Genomic DNA, 14,569 nt, shown 5'->3' on the forward strand with positions numbered 1-14,569 from the left:
TCTAAGACGACCACTGCTTTATTGAAGAGGCTGAGGGTAAAGGTGATGGACTGGCCAAGCATGTCTCCAGACCTAAACCCAATAGAACATCTTTGGGGCATCCTCAAGCGGAAGGTGGAGGAGCGCAAAGTCTCGAATATCCGCCAGCTCCGTGATGTCGTCATGGAGGAGTGGAAAAGCATTCCAGTGGCAACCTGTGAAGCTCTGGTAAACTCCATGCCCAGGAGAGTTAAGGCAGTTCTGGGAAATAATGATGGCCACACAAAATATTGACACTTCAGGAACTTTCACTAAGGGGTGTACTCACTTTTGTTGCCGGTGGTTTAGACATTAATGGCTGTATATTGAGTTATTTTGAGGGAAGAATAAATTTACACTGTTATATAAGCTGCACACAGACTACTTTTCATTGTGTCAAAGTGTCATTTTGTCAGTGTTGTCCCATGAAAAGATATACTTAAATATCTGCAGAAATGTGAGGGGTGTACTCACTTTTGTGATACACTGTAACTGTCAAAAAACAAGGCTGCATTTAATTAGTTAAGATGAAAATTTGTTATTGGTGTAAGTTTCTAAATACAAACCCCATTTTCAGAATTTGTAATTTTTGTAAATTTTTGTAAAAATAAGAATCTGTAATTTGTTATTTTTTTGGACCTTTAACTGACAAAAGTAGAAAAAAAAGTGTTTCACTGATGAATGTCATTGTATTTTGTAAATATAAACACATTTGGAATTAGATGCCTGCAACACACAGCAACAAATTTGGAACAGAGGCAAAACCATAAAAAATCCATACAAATATTTTAGGTATAGTGTTTTGAAACATTCCACAATTGGTAACAGATAATATAATCGTGATTGGGTATACAAGGAGGCTAAGCTTTTGGTGCAAGCAATAACAGCTTCCCACTGTTTTCTAAACTTCTTGAGAGAATTGTCAATCAGTTCAAAAAGAACATTTCATAATTCTGGTTTTTCACCACCCTCCTTACATAATATTGTGAAAAGATTCAGGAATTTGGAGAAATCTCAGTCAGTATAAGGCAATAACAGAACTACTAAATTGGCTTGACCTTTAAGCCTACAAATGGCAGTGCATGAGAAAGTCATGCTACTGTGATAAATACAGCCATGGTCTTAGGAGTACTTCAGAAAACCATTTTCATTAAACAAATGCAACCTGACAGAGAAAGCCAGACATAAGTTCTATGCAGAAACACCTCAGAGTTCACTGTGCCTGAGCTTATTTTAAATAGACTGAAAGCCAATAAAAACGTGTTCTATGGTCAGATGAGTCCACATTTCAGCTTATCTTCTGTAAAAGGATAATGAGTTATCTATGACAAAGACAAAATGGGCCATCCAGACTGTTATCACTGAAAGCCAACAACTTCCATGGCATGAGGTTGCATCAGTGCCCCTGCCATGGTGACTTGGATATGTGTGAAGGTACCTTAATCCAAAGGTGTACATTTTGATTACAGAGAGACATGTTGCTATAAAGGTGATGTCTTTCCACAGGGAGTCCGTAGTTATTTCAGCTAGACAGCCAGGCCTGTACATGGTAAAACAGCATTTATAACTAGAGAATGTGTGTACTTAACTGGCCTGCCTGCAGTCCAGATATTTTCTATTTATGTATGGTGTTTCCTATGTATGTAAGGTGCATGAAGTGGAGTATCAGACAACTGCCACCATTGCAAAATGCAACAATCATTGTCAGCATTTTTTTTTTTTAAATCTCATTAATTGGAAAGCTGCTGAAACACAAAAAACATGTAGTGATTTTTTTGAGAGCAGGCATCTAAATTCAAAATATAATGAAGCTGATCAGTAAAAACACTGGAAATCTGTTCTGTCTGCTTTTGTCAGTTAAATAAAGATTAAAGAGAATTAACAAATCATAGATTCTTTATTTTTATTGAATTTTATGAAAATGTCCACCTTTCCAAAAAAAATAGGGTTTGTAATTTGTAAATAAATGATTGGTCATAATGGCACTTCCTCTTTGGCTGTGGTATTGAATTGGTAAGAAAAACTGTGTGGTGGACAACTTGGATTAATTATAAACACCAAAAATGATCCAGCAGTCAGGAAAGACAACACAGACACCTAGGCACTTAGATCTTTAAATGTAAAAATTTGTCTCTCCATACAAAGATTTGCCCAGATATAGACAATAGAAAAAATGGCACAGAAAATATATCACTTCCCTTAAATTTTGATGTTGGTGGAGACATTGAAGAGTACCATAGACATCAAAGAAGACAAACAAATGATCTTTGACTAAATCAAACTTTGCCTCTCTTTCTTGAGCCCAGATACCAAACTGAAGGTCTCTTATTTAAAACACATTAGGAGAAGAACCAATTCACTGGAAAAGACAATTATGTTCCTAAAGGTAAAATAGAGCTGAAGGTAAAAGGAAGAAGACATAAAAATTCATTATAAAAAATTAATAACAATAATACACATGTGGTGTTGTGATAAAAAAAAATCTAAGCTATTATTTTCTATGAGCAGTTAAGGAGACTGTGTATTGAGAGTTAGTGTATTGTTAAATCTTCAAACCAACAACCAGACAATCAGGACTTTTGCATTGTGCCAAAGAGAACAAAACATAATATTATGTTGTTGGACAAAATATTATCATAATATTTTAAAAAGTATAACCCTAAAAATGCCACATTTTTACACAGTCTTGTTCCTCATTAGTTTATTTACTTGCCTCAAAAAGCCACTAAAAGATTGCTAATGCCTAGAACCAGTGAAATCAGCTTGTACTAAGCAGTGAGTATTTTATTTAACCACTAGAGGTCACTGCAATATAGCATTAAAAGGTTCTGTTTCTCGTTATTGAAACGCAACCACCTCTAAAATATTGTTAATAAGATTTTACTCTATAAAAAATGTTGGTTTTACAATAGTTTCTAATAATATTTTAGAGGCTTTTAAGCCCAAAGCAATGTCAACAACACCTGATACAATACATGGTTAAAAGTATGTGGACAACTAACAAAATAATTGAATTTACGTGTTTAAGTAACAAAAAGGTCAATACCTGCAAAAAGGTCAATACATTCATCCAATATTATTTGCTTCTAACTTTGTGGCAACAGTTTGGGAAAGGTCCTTTCCAGTTCTAACATGACAATGCTTCTTAGTGGCAAGCAGCGCTAGCTCACTGGGTCAGTGAGAGTGCCATCAGAGCCATCTCCAGAGCCATCAGACGCTTGGCATTGTACTTGAAGATGTAAGGCTTGCATGCAGCCTCTTGGCCATGGCATTAAGCTCCTAGTGTACAGTTTTTGTGCTGACATTAATGCCAGAAGAGGTTTAAAACTTATTAATACCACTCACAGTTAATTATAAATTTTTATTATTTTATTCTGTGGCAATGGGACTGAATAAAACAACTACATTTAATGATTATAAAGTATTTCCCAATATGTTTGTCTGTGTAGGGTGGGTAGGTAGGTAAGTAGATAAATAATATGGTGTTGGCACCCCCTTGCTTCTATAAAAGCCTCCACTTTTCTCAAAGGCATCCTACAAGGGTAGGCACTGATGTCAGTTAAAAAAGAATGGCTTCCACATCAACATTCCAGAACATTTACTTAAAGACAGCTCCAGGATTATGACTGATTCTTCTTATTATTATTAATAATAATTATTATCACAAGCCAAAACATTATGGCCATTCACCTAATATGCTGTTAAAACAGCTCTGCCCCACTGAGAGTACAAACAGGTCCTTCAACTTTGAAATCTATTCACTTAAGGCAGTGGTCCCCAACCACCGGGCCGTGGACCGGTACCGGTCATTTATTACCGGGCCGCACAGAAAGAATAAATAATTAGATATTGCTACATCAGCAATGAAAACACTGCTTCCATTTCCAACACACGGATGTTTATCATCTCATATCACACCCAGGTGTACAGTTATTCTATTTTAAATCCTCCCATATCATTTATCTTACATTACACCGGTCCATGGTGCAAAAAAGGTTGGGGAGTGCTGATTTAAGGCATGGAGTTTCATTTAAAAATACAGGCAACAGCAGAAGCAAACAACTGTTCCGCGTATGTGTCTATACTCACACAATACTGAGGAAACGCATTAAGTGTTTATACTACCTAAATGCTGAGCTCTTCCAAACAAAATAAGTGAGCGGAGTGTGAGAAAGAAAAAATCTTGACTGGATGAACGTGATCACCTCTGCTCACATTTGATATAATTTCTGATTTCTTTCTTTTCTTTTTTCTTTCTATTCCCTTTCTTAAGATCTTTCTATCTCTTTTGTTACTAAAAATAAATATATATGTATATATATATATATACTGTATATATATATATATATATTTACATTTTCAGCATTTAGCAGACGGTTTTATCCAAAGCGACTTACACAATGAGCAGAACACAATGAGCAATTGAGGGTGTACTCACTTTTGTGATACACTGTATATATGTATATATATATATATATATATATATATATATATATATATATATATATATATATATATATATATATATATATAGACACCACGTTGTTGGGAACGCTCATTAATATAGTACTGAGCCCAGGTGTTGCAAATATTCATTGATGAGTGCAGTGGCCTATGGGAAATGTAGTTATCTTAAACTATGACGCCGCTGGGCTCTTTCTATTTTTTATTATTTATTTTGTTTATTGTGCTAAGCATTCTTTATTTTGTTGTTCATTGCTGTATTAAATGTATAAAAAATCAGTGGGTGTTACAAATGTTTCAAAGACACTTTACTCACCGTGATACCCAGAGCTTTAAGAATGTTAAGTTTACACATGGGACAGGTACAGTGTTCATTAAGCCATGGATCCACACACATCTTATGGAAGACATGCCTAAAGAGGGTAAAAAACATGATCATGTTTGTATAACATATTACTACATTCTGATATCTGATAACCAAATGTCATTAATGTCAGGTAGTTTTCAATCAGCTTTAATGTTTTAAAAATAAGACTTATTTATCCATCATATACAGTGTATCACAAAAGTGAGTACACCACTCACATTTCTGCAAATTTTTTATTATATCTTTTCATGGGACAACACTATAGACATGAAACTTGGATATAACTTAGAGTAGTCAGTGTACAACTTGTATAGCAGTGTAGATTTACTGTCTTCTGAAAATAACTCAACACACAGTCATTAATGTCTAAATGGCTGGCAACATAAGTGAGTACACCCCACAGTGAACATGTCCAAATTGTGCCCAAAGTGTCAATATTTTGTGTGACCACCATTATTACACTGCCTTAACCCTCCTGGGCATGGAATTCACCAGAGCTGCACAGGTTGCTACTGGAATCCTCTTCCACTCCTCCATGATGACATCACGGAGCTGGTGGATGTTAGACACCTTGAACTCCTCCACCTTCCACTTGAGGATGCGCCACAGGTGCTCAATTGGGTTTAGTCCATCACCTTTACCTTCAGCTTCCTCAGCAAGGCAGTTGTCATCTTGGAGGTTGTGTTTGGGGTCGTTATCCAGTTTTCGAAGGGAGGGGATCATGCTCTGTTTCAGAATGTCACAGTACATGTTGGAATTCATGTTTCCCTCAATGAACTGCAGCTCACCAGTGCCAGCAACACTCATGCAGCCCAAGACCATGATGCTACCACCACCATGCTTGACTGTAGGCAAGATACAGTTGTCTTGGTACTTCTCACCAGGGCGCCGCCACACATGCTGGACACCATCTGAGCCAAACAAGTTTATCTTGGTCTCGTCAGACCACAGGGCATTCCAGTAATCCATGTTCTTGGACTGCTTGTCTTCAGCAAACTGTTTGCGGGCTTTCTTGTGCGTCAGCTTCCTTCTGGGATGACGACCATGCAGACCGAGTTGATGCAGTGTGCGGCGCATGGTCTGAGCACTGACAGGCTGACCTCCCACGTCTTCAACCTCTGCAGCAATGCTGGCAGCACTCGTGTCTATTTTTTAAAGCCAATCTCTGGATATGACGCCGAACACGTGGACTCAACTTCTTTGGTCGACCCTGGCGAAGCCTGTTCCGAGTGGAACCTGTCCTGGAAAACCGCTGTATGACCTTGGCCACCATGCTGTAGCTCAGTTTCAGGGTGTTAGCAATCTTCTTATAGCCCAGGCCATCTTTGTGGAGAGCAACAATTCTATTTCTCACATCCTCAGAGAGTTCTTTGCCATGACGTGCCATGTTGAATATCCAGTGGCCAGTATGAGAGAATTGTACCCAAAACACCAAATTTAACAGCCCTGCTCCCCATTTACACCTGGGACCTTGACACATGACACCAGGGAGAGACAACGACACATTTGGGCACAATTTGGACATGTTCACTGTGGGGTGTACTCACTTATGTTGCCAGCTACTTAGACACTAATGGCTGTGTGTTGAGTTATTTTCAGAAGACAGTAAATCTACACTGCTATACAAGCTGTACACTGACTACTCTAAGTTATATCCAAGTTTCATGTCTATAGTGTTGTCCCATGAAAAGATATAATGAAATATTTGCAGAAATGTGAGGGGTGTACTCACTTTTGTGATACACTGTAGATAATTCATATTACCTATGTTCTTTCTCTGTGCCAGCAATGTGTACATTGCTGCAGTGTAGCATCAGCGCCAAGGCTTAATGTTGCAAGATAAGAAAAAATCTTCCAAACAAGATCGGCTCTTTATGGCATCCACAAGAAGCAAAGAAAGCTGCATGAATTAATGATGAGTGTATTTACCACACACACTGATTACTGAGGAGGATCAGAGCATGTCTGCTACCAAGAACTGTTCTCCTGTCATTAATAATCAAAGCAATGTTTTTTCTCTATACCACTGTACATAAGAAGTGTTATTAATGGTCAGCTATATATATATATATATAAGACATTTTGCTTAAGTTTTCTGGCTAACTCAGAAATCATGCTTTTCAAAATATTTTGATCTAATATTAGGCATCAATAAAGCATCAAAACACAGATATGATTATTTCATAGATCTATTAAGAAAACCTTTTAATACTGTAATGTGCAGAAACAAGACGGGGAAATACTGTTCTACATTACCATTTAAACACCTATAAATACCTGAAACAGTCAAGTTACCAGACATTATAAGTTATTGACTGTAGCTATAAAAAATAGTGTTATTTAATAGTCCATGTAAATGCTTAGTCCATATAAATATCAGATACAAATGTGTTTTTAAAAAACTACAAACATCACAAATATAAATCATGTATATTACCTTGTAATAGAATAACCTGAATAAACTGCAGAGATGAAACATCCCACAGAGTTTCACTTCTTACCAGAGGGGAAGGAGGCGGAGCTACGCGGTTTTGATGGACAGGTCTAGCAGCCAATGGAAATACTCGTTACAGAGATCGCATGATTTCTTTCGCCTTTTCATCAACACGTAAAAAAAGTGAAAACCGCTACAAGTAGTTTTTCATCGGACAGCGACGATAATTGATTACTTTTTCTGTTTGAACAATTTAAGACAAAAGATGCAGGCCGTATAAAACCCGATCGCGGACCTGCCTGCTTTATACAGTATATTATGTTCCATTTAACAGCAGTGTTTGTAAAGTTCCGTGCCATATTCATGCGCTTTACATCCTAATTCATCTGAAATACAGTTAATTATTACCACAGAGAAACATATGTATGTGACACAAACAGCCAAATAAAAATAGTTAGATTAAAAATGTTAATGTCAATTAATTTTTTTAATCGCGATTAAAATTTTTACGCGTTAATTAACGCGATTAACAACAGCCCTAATATACAGGGGTTGGACAAAATAACTGAAACACCTGTCATTTTAGTGTGGTAGGTTTCATGGCTAAATTGGACCAGTCTGGTGGCCAATCTTCATTAATTGCACATTGCACCAGTAAGAGCAGAGTGTGAAGGTTCAATTAGCAGGGTAAGAGCACAGTTTTGCTCAAAATATTGCAATGCACACAACATTATGGGTGACATACCAGAGTTCAAAAGAGGACAAATTGTTGGTGCACGTCTTGCTGGCGCATCTGTGACCAAGACAGCAAGTCTTTGTGATGTATCAAGAGCCACGGTATCCAGGGTAATGTCAGCATACCACCAAGAAGGACAAACCACATCCAACAGGATTAACTGTGGACGCAAGAGGAAGCTGTCTGAAAGGGATGTTCGGGTGCTAACCCGGATTGTATCCAAAAAACATAAAACCACGGCTGCCCAAATCACGGCAGAATTAAATGTGCACCTCAACTCTCCTGTTTCCACCAGAACTGTCCGTCGGGAGCTCCACAGGGTCAATATACACGGCCGGGCTGCTATAGCCAAACCTTTGGTCACTCGTGCCAATGCCAAACGTCGGTTTCAATGGTGCAAGGAGCGCAAATCTTGGGCTGTGGACAATGTGAAACATGTATTGTTCTCTGATGAGTCCACCTTTACTGTTTTCCCCACATCCGGGAGAGTTACGGTGTGGAGAAGCCCCAAAGAAGCGTACCACCCAAACTGTTGCATGCCCAGAGTGAAGCATGGGGGTGGATCAGTGATGGTTTGGGCTGCCATATCATGGCATTCCCTTGGCCCAATACTTGTGCTAGATGGGCGCGTCACTGCCAAGGACTACCGAACCATTCTGGAGGACCATGTGCATCCAATGGCAGTGCCGTGTATCAGGATGACAATGCACCAATACACACAGCAAGACTGGTGAAAGATTGGTTTGATGAACATGAAAGTGAAGTTGAACATCTCCCATGGCCTGCACAGTCACCAGATCTAAATATTATTGAGCCACTTTGGGGTGTTTTGGAGAAGCGAGTCAGGAAACGTTTTCCTCCACCAGCATCACGTAGTGACCTGGCCACTATCCTGCAAGAAGAATGGCTTAAAATCCCTCTGACCACTGTGCAGGACTTGTATATGTCATTTCCAAGACGAATTGACGCTGTATTGGCCGCAAAAGGAGGCCCTACACCATACTAATAAATTATTGTGGTCTAAAACCAGGTGTTTCAGTTATTTTGTCCAACCCCTGTATATACAGTATATATATATATATATATATATATATATATATATATATATATATATATATATAAGGACACGTACCCAGGGTTAGCTATCCATCTCTATTACAAAAGCTGGACAGCCATGCACACACATACCACAAAGTCAAATGCAGATGGACGTAAATTGAATAGCTCTGACTGGGTTAAGTGACATGCATTAGCTCAGTTCTAGTCTATTGATTAGTGGATGCAAGCCCTTGAAAAAAAGAAATAAAGATATTCACTTTATTTTAGATGTCCACAAAGTTGAATCAGTTCATCTGGACACAAGTTTGTTGTAGAGATACGTTTCGTCACTCAATCCGAATGACTTCTTCAGTCTGGATTCGGATTGAGTGACGAAACGTATCTCTACAACAAACTTGTGTCTAGATGAACTGATGTGGATTTGTGTACCTGGATTATTGAGCATGCATCAACAGATTTATTTTAGATGCCTATCTACTTTGATATAAATAGCCAGAATGATTAACTGCAATTCCTGTACTGCAACAACAACACCCACACTGGCTGAGAAGAGCCTTGGAATAGTTCACACACCCTGCAACATGTATGATTTCTAAAGGGGATAGTAAAATAACTTTAGATTGGCTATATTGTGTTTGGTAAAGTTACTTTCAAGACATGAGAAGAGGTATAAGTATAGGATCATTGTTTCGGTTGAGTGAGTTTCTGGCCTCACGTGTCCCCAATTTTATACTTGTGAGACAGTAATGTCTCTGTTCTTGGATCTGTAATTGATCTAGTCATTGTTAGTCTTTTAGCTGTCTTTCTTTTTAGGGTTTGACTACTTCCCCTTATCAGGTATGAGAGTGTGAGTCGAAGGTGTCCGATGCAGCATCTCGAATTTCATACCTCATAGTTTTTTCAGGAGTGTTTTTAAGACAGGTTTGCCATCATGTATGTTGTTATTGGAGTGGAGTGCATATCAGAGGGTGGGAGCTTGAGGTCTATTGCCTGCTTACTTGTCCTTCCTCTTGCTTGCTGGTCAAGTCTTTCATCTCCTGCTTTCCTGCAGAGGCCAGGACTCCAGCAGTAATTTATATCACAGTTGCGCTCTGTAAGTTTTTGAGTTCTTACTAAAATGTTATTATAAAACGGATAGTTCCGGTCCTAAAATCTGATTGGCTGAGCCGCGTTCGGAGCCGTTGTAAAATCCCCGATAAACGCACACCTAGGACCACCTCACATCATTCCATATTAATACGCCACTGAATAGAAAAAGTTAATGTTATTTTCGCCCTCATGTTGCCTAGCAACACTGTTAATCGGACTACCTTGCGTCGCAAAAGAATGCTTTATTGTAAGTTTATACACAATAAATACATTTATGAATTAAACATTGTTGTATTTATTGTATTTTATGTTGACCTCCGTTTTATAAAAGCAATAAGCCACTCGAGGCCGTGCGTTACTGTTATGATTTTAGCACGGGGAAAGAAGTTTTAGTTAAAATCACAGTAACGCACGGCCTCTCGTGGCTTATTGCTTTAATAATTGTTGGGTGAAATACAGTGTAGTACTCCAGACAGGACTTGGAGTAAGTGAATATTAGAGCTTTGTCCCGATGGATAGTCAGTAAAAGTGGAGCTGTTTTGTGGTTGGTTTACTTTTTGTGGCACCCCACCAACCCTGACTCCTTAACCAAGCTTTAGCTGACTTGGCTTGGGATAATTATTTTGCTGGAAAGTTCAATTATCACCAAGGTTCAGTTTTACCATAGAAGATGTTTTGTCATTAAGGATACCAAACAATTAAGTGTTTTAGGTGTTATTTTGTCCCATTCTACCCGCATTCACATGTTAAGGTGTGCAACTAAATGGGATTGTTGCACTTCTGTTTTAAAATTCTTCACACATTTTCTTATGAGAACAGGTAAGGACCGCAAAAAAAGCCGGTCCAGTACCATACCCTCTTCCTTTGCAGCCATGTCTTGATAATGTGTGCAGCACATGGTTTTGCTTGTCTTGTTAAAATATGCATGAACGTCCTTGAAAAGGGCAGCATATGTTACTTTTTTTGCATTAATGCTTTTCTGCATTAACGCATTAGTGCTGCCATCATATTATTTAAATTACCTTTATCATACCACGACAAACTCTGGCTTTTGGACTGTAGAGGGAGAAATATGCACATCCTTTACAGTCTTTCTTTGAGAAACATTGTTTTTAAACATTTCAATAATTTTTCATGCATTTGTTAACAAACTGGGAATCCTCTGCCCATCTTTCCTCCTCAAAAACTCAGCCTTTGGATACTGCTTTTGTTTCAGATCATGATTACAATTACCTGTTTGAACTCAATTCATTAGTTGGGTTTTTACAATCCCAACTTTTTTGAAATGTGTTGCAGACCTGAAATGCAGGAATGAATGTACACCGATCAGGCATAACATTATGACCACCTTCCTAACTGACTGGTCTGCGGCTATGCAGCCCCATACGCAACAAACTGCGATGCACTGTGTATTCTAACACCTTTCTATCAGAACCAGCATTAACTTCTTCAGTAATTTGAGCTACAGTAGCTCGTCTGTTGGGCCGGACCACACAGGCCAGCCTTTGCTCCCCACGTGCATCAATGACCCTTGGCCGCCCATGACCCTGTCGCCGGTTTACCACTGTTCCTTCCTTGGACCACTTTTGACAGATACTGACCACTGCAGACCGGGAACACCCCACAAGAGCTGCAGTTTTGGAGATGCTCTGACCTAGCCGTCTAGACATCACTATTTGGCCCTTGTCAAACTTGCTCAAATCCTTACGCTTGCCCATTTTTCCTGCTTCTAACACATCAACTTGAGGATAAAATGGTTACTTGCTGCCTAATATATCCCACCCACTAACAGGTGCCATGATGAAGAGATAATCAGTGTTATTCACTTCACCTGTCAGTGGTCATAATGTAATGCCTAATTGGTGTATATTTAAAGAGGAAATTAAGTTGACCAGACAAAACATGAAATATCTTGGATTCAGTTTCCATACCAACCCAACTTTTTCTAATTCGGGGTTGTATATTGTGTAATTATATATTGTATATGAGTAAGGTGTTGTAGTGTCTTTTGGCTGATTGGCATGTTTCTGCACTAAGTAATGGGTTTATTAGGATACAGCTTAAAAAAATGGCAGCCCAGTTAACAGAAAGTGTTAATTCTAGTGCACTTATCCAGGAGCAGTGTTTTGTATGAATGGTCTTGTAAAGGTGACCTAAGTCTACTGCCAAAACTCCAGCTATGTGACCAGGGCAGACCCAGCAGATGGTGCCTGAAACCCTAGGAGAAATTAAACTGCCTGGTCACATAAAACTGTGTGTGTGTGTGTGTTTGTTGAGACGCACGCTGAGACTGTAGCCTAGTTGTTTGTTTGTTTGTAGCCATTAGCTAAATAACTTTTTATATACGTATGTTTTAAACGTTAATCTTTCGCGCGTAGTTGATATAGAGTGTTATTTTGTCTATCGTAAAAAAGCGCTTGTGTTTACGCTTGTGTTTACTAACGTAAATCCGTGCTTGTGAAAACTTCTGCTACCGGCATCCGAACGAAGCCGGTTTTAGTTTGTTTTGTAATTCAGCGCATAAACATTTTATTCATTCAGAATTAAAACCGCTTTCTGTCCGCAGAAAGCACATTTGTGTTTGTTTGTTTTTGTATTTTAGCCCTTAAACATATTTGCTTTGTGGAAAGTTAAAGCCGTTTTCTGTTCTTAGGAACTGCATTCTGTTTATTTGTTTTGTACACCAGCACATAAACACAGTTTTTCTTTAGAATTACAGCCGGTTTTGTCGGAAACAAAGCGCGTTTGTGTTTGTTTGTTTTTGTACTTCAGCGCTTAAACACCTTTGTTTTGTGGGGAGTTAAAACCGTTTTCTGTTCTTAGGAACTGCGTTCTGTTTATTTGTTTTGTACACCAGCGCATAAACACCGTTTTCCTTTAGAATTACAGCCGTTTTATCCAAACGAGGCGCGTTTGTGTTGTTTGGTTGTTGGTTTTTATATTCCAGCTCATCATCGCCTGTTTCGTCCGGAATTAAAGCCGTTTTTCTGTGACTACCAGCAGAAGCGCCGGTGAAACCAACATAAACATCAACTCATCTTCTAAAGCTAAGTACATTTCTTTGTAATAATGGCCCCTGCAGGAGCTTTACATCCCTGTTCCGAGTGCAACATGTTCAGTTATTCCTTCTCCGTGTTTAGTGATAACTTTATATGTGATAAGTGCAGATTAGTTGTTAGTCTGACGGAGAAGATCTCAGTGTTAGAAGGGCGCATTCGGGCGTTAGAACAGACTACTACTAGTGAGTGTTTAGATTAAGCTGTAGCAGTCCCAAATGCCAGCAGTTCAGGTGTAGAACCCCAGACTCCGGCATTAGAGTCCTCACAGCGGGGCGACTGGGTGACGTCTTGGCGACATAGTCGTAGGGCAAAGCACCGACCATCTCAGTTGCACGTGTCCAACAGGTTTTCCCCACTCAGTGACCCACGCGCTGAGAAGCCTGTTAATGTAAGTGCTCTGGTTATAGGAGATTCTCAGCTCCGACACGTGCGTATTGCAACCCCCATAGAGACACCAGCAACCATAGTCACTTGTATTCCGGGGGCCAGGGCGCCTGACATCAGAGCAAATCTAAAAGTGCTGGCTAATGCTAATCGTAGATTTTCGAAGATTGTTATCCACGTCGGCACTAATGATGTTCGTTTGCGGCAGTCTGAGGTTACTAAGAGTAATGTTAAAGAGGTGTGTGAGTTAGCTAGGTCGATGTCTGAGGCAGTAGTGTGCTCTGGCCCCTTACCGATTCGACCCAGTGGCGAAACCTACAGCAGGTTGTTGTCGCTGAACCGCTGGATGTCTAAATGGTGCTCAGAAAACTGCATTGATTTTGTAGATAACTGGTCCACTTTTGAGGGAAGGCCTGGTCTTTTGAAGCGGGATGGTGTCCACCCCACGTGGGAGGGTGCTGCTCGCATTTCTTGCATCATAGGTGACAGGCTTTACCACCCCGTTAGTGTAGCGGCAGATAGTGTTAAATGACTATCCAGAGTCAAGACCACGCAGCAGACAAACAGGCCTAACCGACTGTCTGCGAGTCACCATCGGAAGTCACCCGGAATCCTTAGGTCACAAACCATTGAGACTGTGTCTGTTTACCGTGGCAGGTGTAAGCCAAAACAAAATCAAAAAGTATGTCATCATAACTTAATTAAAATTAATCTAAATGAGCATCATGAAAACCATAGTAAGGCTAAACTAAAGTTAGGACTTCTAAATATCAGGTCACTTGCATGCAAAACAGTAATTGTAAATGAAATAATTACAGATAATTGTCTTAGTGCACTTTGGTTAACCGAGACCTGGGCTAGACCTGATGAGTATCTAAGTTTAAATGAAGCATCTCCTCCGGGTTACAGTTATGAACATAAGCCACGTCTTAGCGGTCGTGGTGGAGGAATAGCCTCAA

General features: G+C 39.3%; 1 protein-coding gene across 3 annotated transcripts in view; it reads right to left on the bottom strand.

Moving 5' to 3' along the window:
- The window catches only part of rnf130 (ring finger protein 130), a 125,886-nt gene that overhangs the window by 25,056 nt on the left and 86,261 nt on the right, over window positions 1-14,569 (bottom strand). For all 3 annotated transcript variants that reach the window (XR_010013496.1, XM_063000527.1, XM_063000526.1), the window contains exon 7: window positions 4,799-4,895. Coding sequence is in view for 2 of the 3 variants with exons in the window: in XM_063000527.1 (XP_062856597.1) it covers window positions 4,799-4,895 (97 nt within the window). In the remaining variant the exon portion in view is untranslated. The remainder of the gene's footprint in view (window positions 1-4,798; window positions 4,896-14,569) is intronic.

The sequence above is a fragment of the Trichomycterus rosablanca genome, chromosome 8 (assembly GCF_030014385.1).
Source record: "Trichomycterus rosablanca isolate fTriRos1 chromosome 8, fTriRos1.hap1, whole genome shotgun sequence".
In the NCBI taxonomy this organism is placed as follows: Eukaryota; Metazoa; Chordata; class Actinopteri; order Siluriformes; family Trichomycteridae; genus Trichomycterus; species Trichomycterus rosablanca.